A 25,000-nucleotide genomic window follows, 5' to 3' on the forward strand; every position below is an offset into this window, starting at 1 on the left:
GTGATTGTTACGTGTGCTGTCTGCTTTGCTAGCTCCTGTTCCTCGTTCATTGGTTTGGTGCTATTCTCAAACTGACACAGTTACTCCCCTATTTTCCTTCTGATGGCTTCTGTTTGCATTGTAGGGTCTTGATTGGGCTTAAAATGCTTGAAATGAAAAAAAAGTACAGTACTTGTTAAACTGAAATACAGTAAAATTAGATCCGGCTAAGGCGGAAAACTACTGTGACGAACCCACTGACGGGCATAAGCGATGTTATTTATTGCTAAGCACTAATAACATTTATCATCTATGAAAATGTATTCTCACTTGTGTTGTATATATTCTTGAAGGGCTACACTGTTTTTTGAGTTGCTATTCATGAAGGAAAGTGAGATGTAAAACACTATTTTAATGTAATGATTTCAATAAATTACCTTATATATACTAACAAAGGAGCCCAGGAATGCACCAAGCTGGAAGTTTTCTTTATTGTACAGCAGAGACAGGAGCTGGGAGGGCTTTGTGAAGAGATGTCTGAACGCCGACGGGATCCTCAGGCAGCACTGAATCAGGTAGCCAACACTGAACATTCGGACAAAACCCTGTGAGATACACATACATGCAGAGTTTGTTATCACCATTTTAAGATATTCGCTTCTCACTCCCACACATTGTCCGCTATTTAAAATATATATATATATATATATATATATATATATATATATATATATATATATATATATATATATATATATATATATATATATATATATATATGTGTGACAGTAACATATTTGTGTGACAGTAACAAAATGTCACTAAATTGGTAATAAACAACTAAGCTGCACTTATCAGGTTTGTGACTTTTACTGGTCAGTATATTGTCTTATACTCCAGCAGTAGTAGAGTATGTAGTACCAAAACAAGACCCGGCTCTGGAAATGCATTGCTGATGCAGGAACTACAGGATATATTTTATGTCACATATTTTAAGCATTAATTCTGGCTAGCTGAAGTAGTTGCCTGTCAGGATATCCGGATTGCAAAGCACTCAAAATACAAAGAATAAGCCTATATTACTAGTTTATTTTTCCATTCACTCTGGAGATGTTCCCCCTAAACTAGACTAAACTGCAATCAGTGTGGTCAAACGCATATGAATCTGATCTACCCAAAGCACAAAACACTTACCTAAACCCACAGACCACTGACTACCAGCAAGAGCCAAACAACTGTAGCTAGTGTAGTACACTGAAGCACACCCCAATGGTGTTTCTCCATTTCAACACTCACATTTCCTCCTAAATGTACTTACATAGAAAACAATACAATACAGAGGCCTCCTTTTGATGCATCCCAGCAAGAAACCAAGAAAGGCCATGACTCCTATAATTCCAATAACGCCATTCCACTTTCTTTCTTTAGATGGAACACATACAGAATGTGTATGGCTACTAACTACAGCTTTACTTATATATACAGACACACATATACATGTACATACACAGGGGATTTGCCAAAATTACAGCATACTATCTTTTTTTTTTTTTTTTTTTTAGCTGATTTTCTATAGCTCTAGCTTTTAAAATCACTAGCCCAGTGCTCCAGGCTCTTCTTTCTAAGCCAAGATTGTACATGTGCCTGTCTATGCCTATTCTAATCAAGACAAAAATCCTTACTTTAACACAATAGGAGATGCAGTTGTCTTCATAGTGTTTGCAACACCTATGCCTTGGTCCATGTTTGCATCTGGAAGTAATAAAGGAAGCCTTGTCACCCACATTCCATTTTTGACAATTACAGTTACCTTTACACAAACATTGTATTTAACAGACATAAAATTACAGGAAAGCAATTTTAACTAAGAACAAAACCACACATTTCCCTAGCCAGTTCTATCTGATTAAATACATAAAAAAAAAATAATAAAAATGACATAAGAGTTTAATGTGAATGGCGCCAGAGTAATTTACTTACTGAAGAATGCATGTCGAAATACAGAGGCAATTTAGCTCTGAAATAGAACTATTACCGTAAATTTTAGATTAATCTTACACAACTTGTATTACAAAGTAGACTTTACTGTTCTACTCTTTGATTAATGAAGACGTTAAAACGACGAAGTTAGCGATCTGCAGTATATACATCAAAAAAAAATCTCAAAATCTCAACTACTTCACAATGTTTCATCAAAGCCAGAATCTTTGCTATCTGTCTTTGTTTGTATTGAAATAAAAGTATATTTTATTGTGTATGTGTTTTTGGCCTTTAATGGAAATTAGCCAGTAAACACATGCTATTTTGTATTGGTGGGATTTTTAAAGTCATTGTAGCTTACAAAATAAGTCAATTTCACACTTCTATTAGCTAAAAATGTCTAATTTATATGGAATTATTGTGTAAATTACAATTACTTGAATAATCTGGATTTTCCACTTTCCTTTATTAAGGATTAAGTGGCTTTAAATGTAATTTTAATAACTTTTAAACATTTCTTTTTGTTATTTTATGTTGTTTGTAATCATTCTGAGGGGTTCTGTGCCATGTTGCTCCAATGTTACGTTATTATAAAGTTGACTCTAAATCTGTCCTCTCCTGGCTCTGAGCTTGTCTGAAAAATCCTAAGTGCCAGGACTGAACAACTTTCCTCATTCTATTCACATGTGGCCAGCCCTACCTACCCGTCTGTATACATTTAGAGTAGGTGGGGCTGGAGGAGATAAAGTCACGCTATCACACTGTCACAGCACTTAAACGCAGAGGCAGGCAGTTCAGTCGCTGCACTTGGGATACATAAGACAAGTTCAAAGCAGGCTTAAAGATTTAGAGAAAGTGTAACTCAATACTGGAGCAACAGAACCCACAAACACTTAGAATGACTGCATCTTAAAAAAGAAAGGGAAAAGAAAGTATTTGGCATTTTAAGTTTTGCGCTTTACGTTTTGTTTAATACCTCCTCATAAGCCACATATCCCAGGCACATCCAATATAAAAACAAATGCAGTTTAAAAGAGCAAAATTTACAAAAAAGGGAAATAATATCCTTTGTCAGCCTGTTGTGTGGTTCTGTCTTACACGGATTCTAATAGTTTTCTGGTCAGCACTGCTAGTGAAGCTCTGCTCTTCTTCGGTTGTGCCCCTGGCCTCTCCTGCTCCAGGCTCGCCCTCTCTGGGGCTTTCACATATGTGGCCTCTGCTAGAAATGAATGCGTTGGGATTTCTTCTTTACCAACTATGAACCTAAAAGATAAGAACATGGCATAAAAAAGAAAAAAAAAAAACACTTTTAACACACTACCCTAAGTAAAGGTCGTTCTATTCAAAACAGTTTTTATTATAAATAAACACACTGCTCTAGCCGGTATTTCTATTAAGGAGCAATACACAGAATGCTGTTAGAACGTTAATAGTTCATGTCCATCAGGGTCAGGATCAACTGTATCAAATACATTGAATCTTGGTAGAAAACATCTACCGAACTCACTTAGAAGAAACTATGAAAAGGGTTCATTCTTAAAACTAATTTTAGCTTACATTTGTACAGTTAGAAAGTAAGTAAAGATTATTTTTCAGCTGCAAATTTAGCTCTTAGATGTAATACTTACTTAAGAGCTGAGAATGCAAATCCCTTGAGCCCATCTTTGCACCTAAAAAAAAAAAAAAAATTACAAAAGACTATCCTTATGTTTGCAGAATACAGATGACCAAGTTGGAACACAAGATATGGGCCCCGGTCCTTCAATAAAATTAAATATTACTTATATATTTTATTACAGTTCAAAAATGTTCCAGCAGATGTCGCTAGCAAACTGTTATTTTCTGCCCTTGTGATCCCCAAGTCACAGTACTAGAATTTTGAACACTGCATTGCATTTGCAATTAACCATTAATAACACTCAGCTTTGAATTTGGATTTATATTTTTATGATAACCAAGGTATGTTCCTACCTTTTATTAGCATTCACAACATTATCACTGGTCTCCTTATTGGCGTGCTAAATATTTATTTTATGCATCGAGCAACGCACCATTTTTAGAAAGTTAAAAAGAGGCTTTCCAGTCTCACTCCCATGATTCACCAGAGTGAGGCTTGGACCATGGCAGGGAGTTCAGACCATGCCCGTGCAGCACGGAACAAGTAAAGTGTGGTGCTCTGAAAATGTGAATATCCTTCACTTAAAATTAAAAAAAAGAAATGCAAGAAAAATGGTCAAGAAAAATGGTTTAGGGAAATGACTTTAGTAATGCCAACAAGATGGAAGCTGCTAGAATTAAGAACAAGGCATTCGCTTTTACAACTGTGGTGATGTAGTGCACATATCTAGAAAGCCTACTGGCAGGTTACACGCGCTATGGTACACAAAGGGTTAGCTTTCTCAAGCTTCAGAGGGTTTCAATCAGTTCAAATCTGTTTTGGATAAGGATGATATACAGTGGGAACAGATTAGTTTAACATTAGCCTAATTTAGTCCAGCTCTCAAAAGTACAAGAGGCTATTAAATATCCACCACAGAATGCTTCAAATCAGGGCAACTCTTCATTTATTATTCTTTCATCAGTGTATTTTCACTATGGAGAAAGCCAGACACTAAGGAAATAGGATATTTGTTGCCTGACAAGGTTCCATTGTATCAAATGACTGTTTATTATAAGAGTGAGTTCAGGATCTTCCCTATTCAACATCACTTATTTGTTAAAAAAATCCCTGTGAACAGTGAACAGCAAAGAATAATGCCTCTTAAATTAATTTGAATGAATTGCCATCAGTCTTCCCCGCCACGGTCTGTTTACATTAAACAGCACTAACACGCAGGATTATTTTGGTTACAAAATTTGATTCTTCATCTTTCCCTTGTGTAAATAAACACAGTGAAGATTAATGTCTCCTAATCTATCTTGACATAAAGCACATGTCAGCATTTTTTCAGTGTAAACACAGTAAATTAAGCAGTAAACCAGAATCAGCAGTAAAACACTTCAAAGGTGTACTGAGGGCAGCTTCGTCACCTCTCTGACTGGACCATCTCAAACAACATTCCATACCGTATATCCTTCAAGACACTAAAGGTTCAACAGACACCGATTGTACACAGGGCATCTTTACATTTACACCAACGGTTTTCTTTTACCACAATTAAAAACAACAGAAACAAAACAAACCAGATATATATTTCTTAAATTAATTACTGTTTAAATGCAACTACGTCAAACAAAGGAAAGGGTCTTCAATTTAGTCCAAACTACAGACCACTATAGTAGACCTATAGGAAAGACAGTTTCACTCAAATAGCAGACTAAGCCAGTCTAATAAACTAATATGTACATCTTTGTCCATATATATATGTGTGTGTGTGTGTGTGTGTGTGTGTGTGTGTGTGTGTGTGTGTGTGTGTGTGTGTGTGTGTGTGTGTGTGTGTGTGTGTGTGTGTGTGTCTCCTAGCAGTGAGATCTTCTGTATGGTGGAAATGGTAGAAGAAAGGCCCATCCCTCTTAACAGTAGAAAGTATTTGGCATTTAAGATGCAAGCTGTATTAGTGGTTCTTCTCTGCACTAGATGAATTAGACTTTATTCCTTAGCAGCTTGCTGATCACACTCCACATTACCTTGAATGGCTATTTAGTACCTACTCTGACAGTATCTCTAGGCTTATCAGATTACTGTGAACTGTGAAATTATTAACATTCCTAATGTCAGCTCGACTTTCTGCAAAAACCATAGCGATAAATTAGGAGATGGTCCAACTCTTGTGAATGGGTTGTTCGTTAAGTATTTCAAAAAAATCTGTGGCGCTACAACAGCAAGACATTTAGATTTTAAGCAACATAAAGTTATGTAACTGCTCATGGTTAGGAAGTTTTAAAACTTAAATTATTATTTTTTTTTTTTTAATCCAACATTTTAGAAAAAGACACCTTCAGAATACTTCCTAAATTACATCATTTTAGATACACTACAACTTCTCCAGAGAGGACACTGTCGTAATCTGATGTAATCGACTCTGTGCCTGCAGCAAAACCTTCTGGAGAGCGCAATTATCTTGTTATCCAGTTAACATACATTTCTCAAGTCACATCTAAACTCGCTTTAAGTCAAACTTGTCTCTATAATAAATCCTACAATAGTCATGGTTGAAGGAAAGAAGAGGACTCTGATGAACACAGAACTCACACACCATAAAGTGGAATAAGCTTGTTTCCACCTTAAAGCTATAACCTTTTCTTGGCCTTAATAGCTGACAAATCAGAGGCTAATTTGCTTCATGTGCCAGTGGTCCCAAATTGTTACACACCAACCATTAATCTATAGTGGTTCAATGGTTTCCATTCAGGCAGACGCATAGCAGCAATGGCATAGTACATATTGCAGGTAGGCAACTGCAAGTTATTTAAAATGCACTGCTATTTCAAAGTCATTGGCAAGCTTAAATTTGGATATTGCTTGGATATTTGGATATTAAGATGTATTCCTTTTTTTTTTTTGGTGTTAGAAACTGCTTACCATGGTGTGCAAGTGCACTCGCCAGACTTCTAAACCCTGCAAACTGATCTCCTTCCATTTGTCACACATCCCCTGACCCAGGAATGGTCTTCTTGTCACCATCAACATGACTGTGCTTACTACAGCGGGAGAAGAGTACATACAGACTGCCTGACTTACAAAGTTAGAGCCACAGGGCCCTGACGAAAACTGTTTCTGAAACGAATGAAAGAAATACAGATAATGTTACAAAACCCATGAGAAACATGTATAAAGAGCCTAGGTCTTAGGTCTCCTATACAACATAATCCAATGTTCTGCTTGGTTAACTTGGATGCAAAATTATAAATGGATTTGAAAAGGAATAAGAATGTCACATGACTTCATGATTTAAAGGGAACGAGTTTTATGAAACAGTAAGCACTCCTCCTGGGAAACCCTCACAGCAAACATTTCCCTTTTACTCCTCGAAGCACATATCCAAATAAGGTGAAAACAATATTTTTAAAATATGTGTTGCCCAGATAGGGCGGACTTGAGTACAACACTGTGTTATTGTTTCACAAAGGTCTCAGACTGGAGTGCCTGTTCACCGAGTAAAGAAAGAAAAAAAATGATGTATTGTTGTTACAGTGGGTTTTGAGTTTAGTACATAATTTAATGCAATAATGCAGGTTTTTAATGGCTAGAAATAAATTGAGTCAGAAACTATGGAGACTTACGTAACTCAAAGTTTTAAAAGTAGTACAGCATTTAGTAAAGGACTGGGGTCTGGCAGTTCAAGGTTTTTTTATGCTCCATTTACTTGGTATACTACACTAATTAGTTTGTTTGGGATGAACCCCACACTAGTTAAGACAGGCATGTATTTATGATTTCATCATGCAGATTTCAATGAGCCATATATATATATACCACAACATAATCTCGAGTCTTTCATCTTAATTCTAAGGATGAAGTCTGTAACAAACACATTTTCTTTTGAAGTTGCTTAAATCTGGAACAGTTTAACCACCAATTTACCTAATTTTAGCAAGTGCATTAGCAAGGTTATAAAGAACTATTAATTTATTGTCCGATTCACACACCTGACATTACACTTCTTGAAACTGTCATCAACATTAAATGACTTTTTTTTAAAGTGTTACTGTATCTGTGTGCTTCTTCGGTGTTTACAGGACTGAGCACCTTGGTTGCACAGCATCAATTTGATATGAGTAACTTAGCTTCAAATTACTCATAGTGGTTTTACTGTATTGCAATTACTAAAATGCTGTGTTTTTGTTTGGCGAGTATGTGTTTAGGGTGCTTTGACGTCTTCCGTTCTAGTTGCCAGCCACAGACACATATACCACAGGCTATGTTAGTCAAAGTGTTAGTAAGTGTTAGCACCAACTAGTGAACACCTGCTCTGCATTGTCTGGATTCAGAATGATTGCAATCGTCATAAAGAGGTAAGGCGACAGTAAAAACAAAACTTTAAAACTGAGAGGCTTGAAATATTGAAAAAAGTTCAGCATGTTTACATATTTATTACATTCAATGTGTAAAACAATGTGTAAAATAATATTTCTAAACATATTTAATATAAGATGGCAAAATAATGTATAGGTTTGTATCAAGCCATTTCATTTTAGTAAAGTATACTTTATACATAAAAGGGCCTTGACCATCTATACACATGATTTACTAAGCCATAGGCAGCTCGATACAGTTTCATACAATTAAATGGTACCACAAGAAGAAACAACAAACTTGTGTAAAAGAGCACTTTAAACTAAATTAACGACAAGCATTTATTTTTTATTTTTTACCTTTGTGGTGAAAACTTTGCACTGGAGTAGCTTATAGAGCACTCATCTGATAAGTGCTTTAAACAAAAACACCTTACACAGATGTCAATCCAAATCACAAGTAATGACATGTGTAATTTGTCTAGAGAAGGCAGGGTAGTAGTTACTGCCAGTCAGGATTAATAAACTACAGGTTCCAAGGACAAAAAACAACACACATCTGCTGTTCACCTGTGTGAGTCCGGACGGCTGCATGCATATTTTTTTAAACTACAACCAGTAATACCCCATATGACGTATGAAGACACTGAAAAATAATTCTAGTTGAAATACTTGTCATTGAATCTTTGTTTTGCAAAATGTATCATTTTATTCTCGATCGTGGTCAGGTCTCGAAAACTCAATAAATAATTTCCAAATTATTATAACAAATGTAATTCTAAGATCTTACATCATTACAATTAATCTTAGAGGAAAAAATAAATAAATAAAAACTAACCTGTGTGGTTCTCCCTTCACTGAAAAAGTGGCAGTATTTGAATGACTGGTTATTTTTATTGCGGTAAACAGGTAAATCTTGATTTAATTAGGAACTGTATTACCGGGACAGACTATAAATGACACAAAGGATTCACTCAGCTAAACCGGCAGGAGACAGGTCTCTCCGAAAAAGAAAAACAAAAGAACACAAAAAACATAGCACAGAAATGGTTTCAGATAAGGTAAATGTGTTCAGAATTGAAAAAAAAAATGCATGTAGGTCAAACTATGCTACTGGATCTTTAAGACCCACATCGTGAATTAAACTGTATGTTTTCACTGCAGCACTGAACATAATCTTTAAAACCACTGTAACTCATGTACGCATTTCCTTAACCTGTACGAAACAGTTGTTACAAATGTGTAGCTGTTGTTTCTTTGTTCTTGACAAACGTGAAAGTAGTTGGTTGTGAAGGAGTTAACAAGGGGGGCATTAAAACAAAAAAAAGCTGCAGTCTTAAATTACTGTGCACTGTCCTGAAACACTTCCCAGATTTCACAGTACCTACAGAGGGGAGTTCTTTCTAATTGATCATTAACGTGGCCCATTTATTTCAGAAACCTGAGCCAAAACATGCTACTTTAATAGGAAACAAATGTTCTTTAATTCTGATGTTTTTGTTGCTATGCTTGCAAGGTAGGAATATTTGGCTACATCTATTTATCAACCCCCACCCACTCTCTTAAAATTTCCGGATTAATATTGCTGACCCCCTACACTACCCCAACCCTCCACCTACCCACCCACAAGGCTAAAATTCTGAAACCCACAGAGGACCCTTAAGCACTACATAAACACCGATAACCAGACAATGACCATATTCTTGGGGGGGGGGGGCATTGTATGGAAGCCAATTGGAGATAAGTGAGTGAAAAATCTTGGCTTGCAGATTGAAGCATCAGGCATCTTGCCTAAAATAAAAACAAGCACAGGGACGTACATACAGTATATTCATTTCTTATACTGTATACTGAAAATGTATTTATCTGTGTTGGAGCACTTTTCTATAAGTGACCAATGTTACTGGACAGGTCACAGTAATCTCAGATTTACACAGCCCTGCCCAAACTCACATTCTTAATATCTATCTGCATCTCGGTCACAGTGATCTGACCCATTCTCTATCCTAGGCTGTGATTTAAGCCGCTGACAGACACTGAAATAAACAATGCCATGTATTTTAAAATGTGCAAGCTTGCCTATAACACATTTTTGGTGCCAGAGCAGGAACACACCTGCTTTCCTGACAGCACTAAAAACTGCCTTAGAGAATACAAATCTAGATGGAACACAAACCACCCAAGCTTGGGATTGTTTAAAACACTGCACACAACCCCAACGGTAATGGTCAAGAACATCACAAAACAAACATCATCACTTTTTCTCTGGACATATAGGTATATAATAGATGCATCTGAAATGTAATGATTCCCGATCAGTAGGTCTGCTTCCACCCATACCCCTGCAAGGAAAAACAATAGCTTGATCCCAAACAAAGACATCCTCCCAGATGATAGCAATCAAGACATACAACCTATTTTGTTTGGATCCTACCGAAGTAGAAAGCATTGGATGATTTATTATCCAAATGGACTGACAATACAAAACCATGTGAAGAACTCAAGAAACTACACGCAAAACAAGCAGTGTTCAGTCAGCCGTCACATTTTCAAATGGTTGTTTATCAAGGATAGAAACCAGAACTACTTGATCCCTCCCCTCATACAATCCGGACAGAAGATAACAGTATCACTATATAAGACACTAACAAGTGCCCAAGCAGAACAACAATTTAAATGATTCATTTACGTGTCTAGCCCCTTAAGTGTGGTAATACGTTAATGTGACATTGTGTTTGAAATTCTACAACCAAAGCTTTTAAGGTTCAAAATAATCCAGACTCCCTTCTCTGTTACACTTTTAGTCTGTGGGGATACCATTCTTTAATCTTTTTTACTGTGTATGTCTTCCTGCGGCTTGTATTTCCCAATAGTACTCGAGTAATTACACCACAGACTTCAACCCACAGCACTGTCTACACATGAGGTAGTACAAAAAAATCCTGTAAGACTTGTTTTAGAATTAAATACTGTGTAGGAAAATGCTTCACAGCCTTTGTTTTCCTTTTCCACATGCTTCACTGAACAGTCATCACCCAATTATATGTTCAGCTATAACTTGATAACATTCTATCCTTAACTGGATGCACTGTAAAATAAAGCTAAAAACAAAACAATAATAAATCTCAAATCGCATGGCATACAGTTGTTAGGGTTAAGTGTAGCTTTTTGAAATACTAGTAAGAAACCGTTTCAAACTATTTGTCTTGACAGAAGCCAAAAAATGAGGCCTCCAGAACGAGACTGATTAAAGTGTTTAGAAAAACAAAACTTAATTGAAAATAAATAAAACACTGTTACTTAAAACTGGCCTCATCCTTGAATGCAATTAAACTAAATACCGTACCATGCTAACCCAGGCACAGCAGGGGAGTGCTATCCATGTTGAAATTAATGGTCTGCAATTTAAAATGTTCTTCTTGGCTGAACTGCAGAGATGTAGAAAAATACAGCTTGCAGCGTTCTGCCTTTAAAAAGCATCTGCTAGAGTGTTGCATCCAGATTTTGCCTCTAAACAGCCTCTTTTGGACAGAAGTAACAAAGTTTAAAACTGAGTAGCAGTAAGAGTTTGGCTGTAGATGACAGGATTCAAACAGCTTATTAGAATACACAAAACCCACCTGTTCTGTCTTTCCCTAAGAATAAGACTCTCACAAGTTACTGTTTCAATTAGACAGATGTGCAATAACGCTGAGATTGATCAATCTTTTTTTTAATTTTTTATTTTCAATATTGTAATCAACTGAAGTGTCTGCCACTCCTGGACCTGCTTTGTACGCTCGGTTGCTGTAATTCTATTGGGTTTTGGACTGTCATACAAACATTGCGAAAGGACATTGGATCACTGAGAAACCCATTACATGTGCTCTGAAGAACATATCTTCCATTCACCTGATATGCCACAATAACAGTGTTGAAGCTGATGTACCTGCCTGGACAGGTTGCACGAGAAGGTATTTTGACTAACCTAGATTATAAACATGCAAAACAATGAAAGCTCAATGTAATACAAGGCAGTAGAACACAAAGCCAATAAACCCACTTCCCAGGAGAGATGACAGCTAGCATCAAGTACTACCTTTTGTGAAGTGAAAAGTGAAGGCACTAGTACACAGGTGGCAACCGCAGCTATCAGTCTTTGCTGCAGAATTCAGCCCACATGGTGGCCTTGTATAGTATTTCAGTCAGTCTTGAGAGCTGAAGTCATGGCTCTCCCAGTTAATCTAAATATATCAAGGAAGTTGCATGCGCAAGCAAGCACCCCCGACATTTCAGATGGAACTTTACCCTCTTCAGTTACAAATGCCAGAAAAATCTATAAAAACAACTTTAAAACTTTGTAACTAATGTTCTTCCCGTAGCCAAATAGTCCCTCTGGCCGTTTGACAAAAACATTTGCGCATCAACCAGTTGTTAAAAAAGAAGCAGAATTAACCCTGACCCCCAGTGACCTGTTCCATTGGTTTTAGAAAGCATGAATTTTAAATCCTGTATCCCAAGCTGACAGCATTAATATAAACTTGCTTGGTTATGTCATTTTCCTGAAATCTAAGGCTTGTCGGTGATAAGTCAAGCTCAATTAAATATGATTTAAAATAGAAAGGGTTTGCCTTGTTGGTTGCAGAACTGCAAAAAAGAAACCCTTTCAGTTTACTGCAGTCATTATCAGTGTAGGCAAGATCACCACGTATTGTACTTTAAAATGAGGACCATACTTGTGATGTAGATGTTACTGTAAAAAAAAAAAAAAAAAAAAACATTGCAACATTCTGTAGTGTACATATATATGTACTTTATATTCAGTATCCAGTTGCGGTACTTTATTTATATTCAATAATCGTGTGCATTAGCATTTCAAAGTGAGATAAGTGTTTCCGTTACAAGAACAGTTAAAGTCAGTGTCATAAACAGCTTGCTCTGAGAGCCTGTCAAAAGCTCCATCTGCTGAAACCCGATAATGCTGAGCCGGCGGTGGGTTCACTTTCTTCCACAAGTTTATTTAGTGTCATCATCTCTACAGCACTGCCAATATAAACAGCTACACGCTAAAATTCAAACTTTAACGTCAATTCTGACATTCGAGGGTATAAATCTAGACAGCTCACTGTAGATTTTAAAAAGAAATCATTCATAGATGAAGATTTTTACTGACACACCTCGGGTTCAACCAAGTCAAACAAGACAACAACTAAATGTACCATAACAGTATCAAAATGATCGGTTGTTCACAGTTTATCTAGATTTTTCTAGCTGATATGTGTACTGGGAAGATCATTATGTTTCCCACTCACGGTACAAATACTGTCTTCCTCCCAACATAAAAAGTAATGCACACTATGGAGCTAGTTTGAAGCAGTTTTATTGAACAAAATGGGGAACGCACTTGTTACAGCTGATTCAGTATTTGAATTACAAGATCAGGTTGGACTGCAATTAACTAAATAAAGTTACAATAGTGGACAGAAAGCTTCAAGGCAGGAGGAGGCTTGTGTGTCTGCAGTAGATAGGCATTGTAAACAATCCTGTAAGCGGACAATATCTGTTTCCCGATGAAGCAGAGCGCACAGAAGGCTAAACTATGGGGCAGTGTGGTAAACATTCACACAGGAGTCATATTTTAAGAGTAAAACTGAACATGATTGTGGTACAATCACGGGACGAACAAAAAGCAGAAGCAAGAACATTATATAAGGGTGTTTGAGCAGCTTGGATAGGACGGCTTTGTGGTCAGCCTGTCAGTGATTGAGGATTTTGTTTTTTCCCCATAAAAATTAGACATGCTGCATTCAATTATTACTGTTCATTGTAATATAGGTCCAACATGTTCTAGTCTAGTCAGACCAAGGAATTCAATTATTTCATATGACGATGATCTCCAAATAGGGACGTGGCTTAATGCTGAGTGAAAATTAATATTATCTGGAAAAAAGCCTACTTGTCAAAATGTGTCAAATAATTGTAATAGTTTATTTTAAGTTCCAGCACAGTTCTTTTTTTTATCATTACATTCTTGTTTTACCAAAATAAGCCGAAACTACAGATCGTGTTTGGAACATTGCACTTGTCCTATTTATCCATACAGTATTTTGAATTACCATACAGTGTTTTTTTTTATCATATTATCTGTTCTGTATCTTAAGCCTCACTGGAACTACAGCAAACGGGCATAAAACAAAATAACCATGGCCATCAAATGTACAGCAAAATTGGAAAAATTCAGCGTTTCTCTTTCAATGGGATTATATGACCAGATCTCGCTCTACTACTAATTTTCCAATGTATAACTTTTTTTTTTTTTTTTTTTAAATACATGCATCCCACCTTACAAGTATATTGGTCATCTAAAATAATCATTACAAAACTAAAAGTGTGTTACATTGTCTTTGAGGTAGAATTTACACCTTTACACCTTTGGAAGCAGCATTTTAATTCACTTTGAAACCAACGCCACAAAAGTTCTCCCAGTGAAACTGAAAATGGTCTCAACACCAAGTTTCTTGTTTATACAAGATTGACACTGCCTTAGTGCCAAGTCACTAAATATTGATGAAAAGGCAGCGACTAACAGAACATAACACTGAACTCCAGGATCACACAGGTCATAGTGAAACAGAAAATGGGAGAAAAGTACAAATCTCACTGGAATGGAGGGTATATTTGCATGAAACATTGAGAAAACTTTGCTACAGTGACCTAGTTTTATCCTCCAAATCAAATTTGTTCATGCAGGTTTCTTATTTCACAAACTGAACAAATTATGTGCTATACATAGAATTATATGTTTAAAATGAACTTCACATCTAAAGAGGAATTAATCAGCTGTGAAGCTGGTGACAGGTGCATTGAATCAGATTCTAAACAGCATCGGCAGAGACCACAGAATTCTTAGGGTTCAGCCAAGAAGTGGCAAGTGACATAAGCAAAGAGGGAATGTTCTTCTGTGTTCAAAACTACATGATTTATTTCTGATAAGTTTATATAAATATTTAAGTTACCAGCAACATAATACAAGCATTATATTATATAACCTGCATTATTTTTAAAGATGAATAACCATTTGAAGACTTCCAGGAATCTTTTTTTCTGTTCTTACACCAAATAGAAACACAGTTTAAGCACATCAACCTGCACAAAAAGGATACGATTTATAGTGTATGAAAATATTTGGAAGTTGCTGTAAATTACACTTAAAGATTTTTGCACTCATTGTAATTGCTCACACATTGTCTTTAGTTTGTGTTACGGACTATGAGTTCAGCAGCAGCTCCTCAGTTCTACTTGCTTACCGTCTGTAAAGAACTGGAGAAAAGCTTGAGAACGTAACATCTGCACACATCATAAAAAGGTAAGCAAAAGACAAATCACATTTTAAGCTGTTTGCGCTTTCATTTTTTCAATTTGTTTTGATCTTTTCAAAGCTTCCGCATGCAGTGAGTGCCAGCCATTCCCGCAGGTTGGTTGACACCCGTAATTCATGGGTGTGTAATGTTCTCTTTATGCCAAGGATAGATGCCAAGGGAAGAAGAACAAACAATTTATAGCCGACCCGTCGATCCCAAGAATACCAAATCTCACTTGGTGTCGTCTTTGGAGAGGAATATGTCGAGTGAAATAAATACTCAATCTTGAGATTCTTGAGATAATGTTCTACTCAATCTTGAGATTCTTGAAAATATGGGTTAATGTCCAAGTGGTCTGTGGTTGCACTGCTGCATTAAAACTAAATACAAACATTACTGATACACTGAGTATTTTACACTTAAATTGTGCATATGATTCCTCATGTATGCAGACAAGTCTCTGGCACTGAAAGTGACAGCCACTGCAGACTTGTAGGTTACAGTAAACACACATTTGAAAAAATACAAAGGCTGCAAACATTTCAGTAAAAGTCACCCATGGATTTTAAAATAAAATTTGCTGACTCACAGCATGTGGACACACACATTTGGCACTTCAGTAGCAGGGTACAGAGCCATTGAGAACCTTGATGGTCTCATTAGGCAGAGTGGCTTGGATTACTGTTTCAAAAATGCCAAGCAACTACAGCTTTCATTTGTTGTACTAAATGGAGCACACATGAAAAAGCTCATAGAAATATGATGACCGAAACAATTCTAACGGTTTATATAAGCATCTTCAACAAACAACTGTGCTCATGACATTAAATAATTTAAATGAAGCATTAATAGTTTTTACTGAAAAGTGCCAGTTGTTTTTGTTTTATTCCAGTTTAATCTCAATTTACAAAGAAGGTGATCTTGAATTCTTACAAGCCTTTAAATGCCAGTTCAGAGTTCTTTATTTTTAGGTTGTTTATTTATTTAATTCAAGAGATCAGCCACATTCACATTTGTAATGTACATCACAATTGAAAAAAGTCGCTTTAAAAGATTTTAGTCACTAATTACAAATACAGTTAAAGCGATTCTACAGAAAGAACATATTTGTTTGCCCTACAGTAAACAGTCTAATGCCACGTACAGTATAATAGCATTCAAAGAATGACTTGGCCAAAAAAAAAAAACAAAAAAAAAAACCACAACAAGACATGCCTCCAGGTGACCTTTTTTTGACGTCTGTTGCTAAAAGCAGTAACCTTTCTGGAAGTTAGAGCTCTACAGCCTCATACTTCCTATTTCAGAGGACAGATATGTTTCAAATTGTGCCTTTTCTCCTTTTGAGATCAAAGGTAAATGAAGTCTGTGAAGCTCAATTGCTTTCCCATCATCTCACTTGTAATATCAGCCGCCGATCAGAGCACTGCCTGAAGAGCCTGAAACTGTAAGACCAATGTACTACATTGTGAAGAGATCAAATCCGCTTTAAAAAGCATTTCGCGGCAGCTGGGATATAGACCCCCCCCCCCCCCCAGGCAGCTACAAGCGGCCTATTCTCCTAGGCCTGAGAACCAGCCTCTCTTCACCCCCACCCCTTTTTTTGTTTCGTGTTCCTAGATGACAGGAACATGATCAACAGCCAAACCTCCATCACTTCAATGGGCTACTGTGACAAAAGAGGCATTGTGATTGACAGGAGCCAAGTTGAGGGAGGAGACCTCTTTTCCTTCCTCTCTAGGATGGCTTTGGACAAGGCGGCTGAAACCCTAGACTTTAAAAGCCTCTCCTGTTACCGCCCAGAACACCTAGCAGGTAAACAGCCTTCCCGGATGGCTGGCATACAATCATAGTTCTGAAACCGAACCCCACTGTGAAAGCCGATAATGGTGGAAAAAGGTTCCTGGAGCTCAACTGGGCTGAGGTCATTTATGCGTTTCATAGTCTTCTCCGTCTGCCATAACCTTTTGGTAGATTATACAGAGTAATGCAGATATCTTTAACAGTTTTCTTTGCTGCAACAAAGAGTAGGTATTGTTAGAAAATGTCAAAAATGTACCTCAGTAACGAGACCCATGTGAAAGGTCATAGGTCATTTTAAAAGACGTCAGCCTAGTTTAGTACAGAAATGTTCAAGAAACCTTATTAATAACTTTGGATAAAGATGTTTAAAGCTAGCACACCTTAAGGCAGGTTATATTCAAACTTCAAAACCATACTTATTTCTTTATAAGGGACAATTCTGACGAAAAAGCAGATCGCACGCTTGTAAAGTATGGGTATGGCTATGGTTCTGATTAACAAAGCTACAATTTGCATTTGTACAGCTGGAAGTTTAATGCAATTATACTGCATCATATGATGTTCTGCTTACTGGTGGTGCACTGTTCAGTTTATTTATTTATTTGCTTTCTAATTGATGCAAGTAGCCCTGTTTAATACTTCTCTTTAAAATTTGAATACAATAAAATTGTAAAAAAGTCACTGCAGCTGCACTGTTCAGTAACACAAAGAAGATATGTTCTTGAACTGTTTGGGTGCTTGACAAGCTTAAATAAAATAGGTTAATACAGATGTGATGTAGGATGTATACCCTCATTTTACACTCTGTTACTTTATTACTATAAATCCATTCACATACCATTTGTCAGTGATTTACACCACTACTCATGGAATTTACAGTACTGTAGTGGTATTATCCATATTTTGATTTATTTTGACATTGCACTCAAATTTACTTGAACCAATTATTTAGAAATTCTATAAAACGAAATAGTAGTTTCTAGCACGTTAACTAAAAAAGAAAAGAACACTAAAAATACTAATCAAATAAAATATTGCAAACAAGGGTTATTTCAAAACTAAACCTGGGTATTTTTCTTTATTTATAGCATTTAGGAAAAATCTAATTGTAAAAAAAAATTGAAGTCTCAAAAAAAAAGTGTGATCTATACATTGATTTTTACGGTACGTTAGTTTTATAACATCTACAAAGAGAAACTCCAGTTTCCTGTCATGGATAGGAGATAACGATAATAAGTGGGTCCAAGAATTCATCAGGTTTATGCCATGAAAGTATAAATACTAAAGATAAGAACTGATACAACTGATTTCAGAAGGACTGTTTTAAAGCAATCTTGATATTATTTGAATGCAGCTCATCACATTGTTATGCAGTGTGTGAATATGGATGAAAGAGTCTGAAGGGATGAGTGTTGATGAGTTTCAATGTGCTACTGAAGGAGCACTGGGACCTAAAGGGCACTTCCAACAACCAGTATTTTACAGAACTAGTACTAATGAACTAACAGTTTCTATTATGTTTCCCTTCTGCGGTAATGTATTCAGTGTATATTACTGTGTGTAAAAGTATAATAAAGGTATCTATATTTTAATAAAATACTTCGCTGAACATTTTAATATCCATAATGATGAGCAATATTATCAATTTTCCCTTGAAAATAAACATTGAAGAAGTGCAATTTATTTTTTATTTTTTTACATGATATGGCCATCAGGTGGCACCAATAACTGGGTAGAAATCCTGTTAGAAATGAAGGTAAAACAATTAAAGAGAGGGCAATTTTCGAAGGAACATTCTGTATATCTAAAGGTGACGCAAAAAGGTTACAAATCAAGAGAAAGAGAAATAAATCTAAACACAAAACTGCAAAAATAAATAAATAAATTAATTAATATGAAATATGGTTAATAAACTTAAGCCAATTAAAATGTCAAAATCCTAAAACTATAAAAACCAGAATGACACAGATGTTCTCCAGTAACAGTCGTGTAACATTATATCAATATAAAAGCTGAAGTCACACTCTGGGCTAGCTGTCAGCCACTTACATTCTTTTAATGCCCCTCTGTCACAAGATCTTGGCTTGTTATACGGTGAAAATTGAATTTCACAGCCATGTGGAACCACAATGGATCAGCAGCTTATTTATGATATACGAAACTAAGAATTCAAACCTTGTGATCTTTTGCAATAAAGCAGATCATTATTAAACTTACCCTGAAACCTTATCTCCCATGAAACATGTGTCATAGCACAGTTTTTTTTTTTTTTTATTCTAACAAGGCAAATTGTATTTCGGAAATACTGTGTATCCTCGTATCAGAATTCCAAACAATCCTACATTTTTTTAAATCTTCAAGAGTGCTCTGATTTTGAGTTTTGATACATTTTAATAAAACCCTTTAAAAAATTCCTCTCCACTAGCAACTGTATTACTAGTGTATTTTTTTTCTGTTCAATATCTTTTTGTTCTTTGCTTGTGTTTAGCATTACAGATGAGAAGTTGCTGCTGCTTCTTGCATTTTATGCAGTTAAAACTCATTACATTGGTCCGGCTGCAGTCAGACCATGTGACCTATGGCAAGTCCTGGGAACTACAGCATTATATTTGAAATATTTAAAAAGTAAAACTGATTGTACAGTACCATTTAGCACTGCTTTAAATAACAGTACCTGCAAATCAACATTTGATTGTTTAATTCCTATAATTATAATTTAAAGTCCATGAGTAGCCCTATAGAAATGTTAATTAAGATGTTTTTTAATTATTTATTTTACAATTTTTTCTTTTTTTTTTTTATGAGTTAAATTTAGGACCAGTAGCCTTGTAGGAGATCTCTGCAACACATTCATATAATACTTTCTCTTTTTAATTATAATTCAGAGTGGTTGATTCATCTCTGCCAGCAGAGGATTAAAATTTTTTTTTTTTTTTTCAGAGGCCAAATTTCCATTTAAATGGTGACCACTTAGCTCTTTCTGCATCTGCGAGTAAAGAGCCTATAAAAAAGAAAAAAAGGGAAAAAAGGCAGCTAGCTTTGATCTTTGGAAGAAAGGTGAGAAGCTTGGAGAAAGAAAATCATACAGCGTCTCAGTTTTTGATAGCCCCAGCTTGTTCACAATCACAAAAGAGGACCACAATTAAAGGAAACCAAATATCTCTATACAAATAATCCTGATCAAGAACAAAAGACAACCCGACTGGTTGAATAACAGGGTTGGAAACCTCAAGGCACCTGCAGGGTTATTGAACCGAGACAAAATGCACAAAAAAATAAGACCGCAATTGGGTCTACACTTAGTATCCTGCATTAACATGCAAATGCTCTAAAGCGAGATGATCTGCTCTCAAAACCGCCAGGTATTTTCACCACTATACATTTCTAACCATTTTGTGGAAGGAAAATTAAATGCTAACATTAAAAAAAACAAAAGTATAAACCACTTTTAGTCTTAAGATCCTTATTATTAGTTTTAAAATAACAACAGTTTCTGACAAAAGTAAAAGTCCTTGAAAAATCCACAACCTACAGGCTTCGGGTTGAGCCAAACAACGCACACACTCCCATTGTAAGGCGGGACATTCACTAACATTAACATGCACATCGAGGCCAGCTCTGTAGAAACTCAACCCTCTACCTTTAAAACGGAACACAGCAATTAAAACAGACAATAAAGCTTGGGACTTAAAACCATAGACAAATGACTCCCTGTTTCTGTTTTGATTGCTTTGTGTGTGTGTGTGTGTGTGTGTGTGTGTGTGTAAAATAAATAAATAAAAAGATTCAAACTGTCAGACCTCATGAACCAAGAGAGTTACAAAGAAAGATGTCTCTTATGGATCCTCACATACATGGTAACACCAGAAGTAAACCAATGTTCAGTAGCTCTGCTTGGGTAGTGCTCCTCAAATTCAGGCACCTCAATCTTAACATAGCTCAAGACAAACTTTTTGTATTAGAAGCTAATGGCTCCTGGGCCAAAAACAATTGGTCGCCCAATCCAATTGCTGGGCACAACTTCAGGTGCAAATTGGATGCTATTATATTCAACTGCTTAAAATACACAACAACTTGCTTAACATCTGTGCATCACTCAATATTGCAGTCAAGTTATCCCCACCCCCAAAACCTGTGTAAAACAGATTATTAAAAAACAACACAAACTGTGAACAGATCAGCCACAGATTAGATTAAGAAAGGTAAAAACAAGATATGCATGTGGATTATTCAAAAGCAAATCTGCATTTAAAATGTATGGTCCATACAGAAGGTGGATCGTTAAATAAAAAACAAGCTGTGTTTTACTCACTTAATTTGTAAAATAAGGAAAATAATTAGGCATAAAATGGAAGCAGTGGTCAGAGCATGAAAAGATATGTTCATAGCATGAATAGTGTATTGTAACCACATACAGTTGTAGTCAAAAGTTTTCCTACCCCAATGGCCATTTCTGGAAAGCATAGAATTTTACGAGAAATCTTTTGTAGCAAAAGTTTTGCTTTTGTGGATAAGGAAAAAAGGTTACAAGAAATAGATGCCTACAATTATTTATTTTAGCAAGTGTTTTTTTTTTTTTTTTTTTTGCAAAACTTATTTGCTATAATAGTATTGTCTACAAGGTGCTAGACATTTCAAGAAAAGTCTAGAAAATGCTGGATTGTAGGTGAAGATTCTTCGAGAGTATAAATGGGTTAGGCATAGAATGAGTGTTGTCATTACCATTATTTCTTGCAACTTTTTTTTCCTCATCTACAAAAGCAAAACCTTTGCTACGAAAGATTTTTCCTATAATTATGTTTTCGAGAAATTTCTAGAAATTATACATTTCCATTGGAGTATGTAAACTTTTGACTCCAACTATATGTATTTTCTTGAAAACAGTAGTTTCAGGAGGAAAAAAGGCATAAAAAACAGCACTAGACTGCACAGTTGTGTTGGCAAGTGTCACATTTTCAAGGTCGGTCTTTTAATAAACCATGTTACCCCTCAGAAACAGAAGTTTATAGCTGCATAGAACAGCAGGGAGTCATCTTTACAGGCTGTTTGCCAGAACTAGCAGATGATTCGTGCAGGGGTGTCGATGAATACGGCAGTGTCTTACATTTAGCAAAAATGATGCAACTGTTACAAAGCCACCCCTATTGCCTCTATCAGTATGCCAAGACATGGCCACACAGTCGGGCTGTCAATTCAGCCTACAATTCGGCACACAAATTGAATTGTTCGAATAAATATCAATGTTTGTACTGCCCATATACATTTTCGCTCCATTCCTCTCCCCCCCGACGTGATTACTTTAATATCATTGCAGTTAAGTAAAAGTTTGTGCACAACAATTTAACGCGAGAGGTAATTATGCCTTGGTTGATCAGGAGAAGAAAAAGAAAAAACATTCCTAACAAGCCTAAAGAAAGTTTAACATACACAGGGGTGTTACTAAAATATTTATTCCAAATAGATTACAGTACTTTGGAATGTAATCTATATTAAACTAGACACAAGTTTATGAAAAACATTTTTTTTTTATCCAGTGACAGCCACAGCATCACGCATTGCATCTTGTTAATATTGTTCCACCTAACCTTCATTATCTGTGAAACACACAATGCGGAATTCCCTGCCTAAAACATAATAATAATAATAATAATAATAATAATAATAATAATAATAATAATAATAATAATAATACGATTTACTTTACAAAACATCACTGATTTTTTTTTTTTTTTTAATGCTTTTGAATATTGTTAAATATTCATTACATAACAGTTCATTTTGAATCTCCAAACTAGATTTACAGGCTGTTTGGCAGGAATACAAGCCTGTCATCCTGCTCTGGATTCAACGCACTGCACTTTTTTGTTTGTTTGCATCCAATACACAGAAGGGCATACTTATAAAGTATTTTCAAAACTTATCCGCTGGCAGGATGGGACTAGCAAATCAGATGCTAGTTAACACATGCAGGAAATAGAAGAACACGGCCACTGCTTGTCTGACTGAAATACTGTAAATAGCAAGGGAGGGCATTCTATGCATTTTCGCTGAAGAACTTAAACAATGTTATTAACTATGCGTGTTACAAAAATGTAATTATCAAATCGATTAGCCAGTATTTATCTCAATGTCTATAATGAGGAATACGATCAGTAGTACCAGCCTCTCTGTTGGGAGCATTTTTGGACAGGGCATAAAATATGTGACTTTTCCAGATTTTTGTAATGAAGAAGTACTTCATTTAAGGCAAATGCATGGACTTGCATGGACAGAATACTGTATGCACATCTACTGCTAGCCATCTAAGAATGTTCAAAATGTCACAGATTGAGCACCTTTTTTTTTTTTTTTTTTTTTTACTTAAAAAATGTACAGTGATGGAACAGCTGCTAGTGGAACAGACTGGCAGGTTTCTGAGACACCAAGCTGCATTCACCTTGTAGACAGTCTGCGCTTACTTGAAAACAGGATCTGTGAAACCAGTCCTAAAGAAACCAGTCTGGCAGGATTAAAACATTTATTTAAATATTTTTATATAGTCATTGCTTTTCCACAGAAAAGGGGCAACAGGCTCAATGTTTTACTGCACTTCTTAGAAATGTAAATGGTTAGCAGTTTATGTACTTAAAAAAACTAAACAGTTGAAATCTAGTACGTGAGGACAAGAAAGGCGTTCCCAAAAAATCAATAGCACTCATGGCTTATTCAATTTACACAGGTTTTTACTTTAATTACAGCTTCCTTGTCAAGCCCAAATGAGACACTGGCTGAATTGAGACAAGTCTATTGTAGGCTTTCACAATAAAGGCTTAGGATTAATTACCGTGGAAACCAACACTTGGCTTGTATGCACACATCTACAAACACATTTCTGCATGTTGCACAGGTACAGTCAGGATGTGCACTCGCCTTCCTGAATCAATTATGAAAACCTAAAAAAAAAAAAAAAAAAAAAAAAAACTGCACCTTTCACACACACTGTAGAAATGTATAGATTAATATGTAAACAAGACGGTTTCAGCAATTAATTTATCAAATGTAGATTTGTAAACCTAACATTACCCTTACTGCACTGACCATTCTTATATATAACAAAAATACAGTACAGTATATTATTTTTTTGTGGTCAATTCACAACTTTGTTTCTACTGTTCAACAATATATCTGCCAATATTTTAATTCCACATTCTACATACTGTTTTTAAATCCATATTTGTGTGTGACAGTTATACTGGAGTTCATTTAATTATGAATTATTATTTTTTATATATAATATATAATACAGTATTTACTTCAAAATGTTGCTAAGACTGTTCTAAAGCTGACAAAAAGTATCCAAAAATTAATCCAAAAGAAGAGAACACTTGTACTACAATCAGTAATAACCAATCAGCTATAGAGGTTTGCAATATCAGCTGGGACACACTGGCGTATATTGCTTTGTTCAACAGCATTTCTAAGACCAGTGTTTTTTTGTTTTTTTTTTCATTATAAATGCCTGATTTCTAGAACACATACTCCAGCTCCACCATTTACAGAGGTGTAAGCCAATCCCTTCAGCTCCGGTGCCAGCCTAACTGCTTGCACCACAAATAACTGAAGCACTAACTCATGCACTGTCAAAGGTGATCCAGCCCACCTTGTCTTCCTCAGTTAAACACCCCACCCCCACCTCCCCCCAACTCTTTACCCTCTGCATTCACCAATGAACCATGACATGTATCTCAAAAGGGTCCCGTCTTGTTCAGCACAATGCCGTACCAGACAGCTTTGTTCTGTCAAGAACAGAATGGGTTGACCCAGGATGCAACTCAATCTGCAAAGGCTCAACCCAATTCCTACAAACATACTCAAAACTCAAATCGGTGACCTAAAAGGTGCAACAAACAGAGTTAAGAGGTTCCACTCCAGAAACTATATTTCTCAGGATAGGGCAGCAGCACCAC

At 35.9% G+C, this 25,000-nt stretch overlaps 1 protein-coding gene across 1 annotated transcript in view; it reads right to left on the reverse strand.

Annotated features, from left to right (window-relative positions):
• Positions 1 to 389: 389 nt before the first annotated feature.
• The window catches only part of tmem135 (transmembrane protein 135), a 75,105-nt gene continuing 50,494 nt past the window's right edge, over positions 390 to 25,000 (reverse strand). Inside the window, exons 6-10 of the mRNA XM_041232961.1 lie at positions 10,836 to 10,856; positions 3,588 to 3,657; positions 3,058 to 3,222; positions 1,662 to 1,731; positions 390 to 584 (exon numbers count right to left, since the gene is read on the reverse strand). Coding sequence (XP_041088895.1) covers positions 405 to 584; positions 1,662 to 1,731; positions 3,058 to 3,222; positions 3,588 to 3,657; positions 10,836 to 10,856 — 506 coding nt within the window. The 3' untranslated portion in view covers positions 390 to 404. The remainder of the gene's footprint in view (positions 585 to 1,661; positions 1,732 to 3,057; positions 3,223 to 3,587; positions 3,658 to 10,835; positions 10,857 to 25,000) is intronic.

The sequence above is a fragment of the Polyodon spathula genome, chromosome 30, assembly GCF_017654505.1.
Source record: "Polyodon spathula isolate WHYD16114869_AA chromosome 30, ASM1765450v1, whole genome shotgun sequence".
NCBI lineage: Eukaryota > Metazoa > Chordata > Actinopteri > Acipenseriformes > Polyodontidae > Polyodon > Polyodon spathula.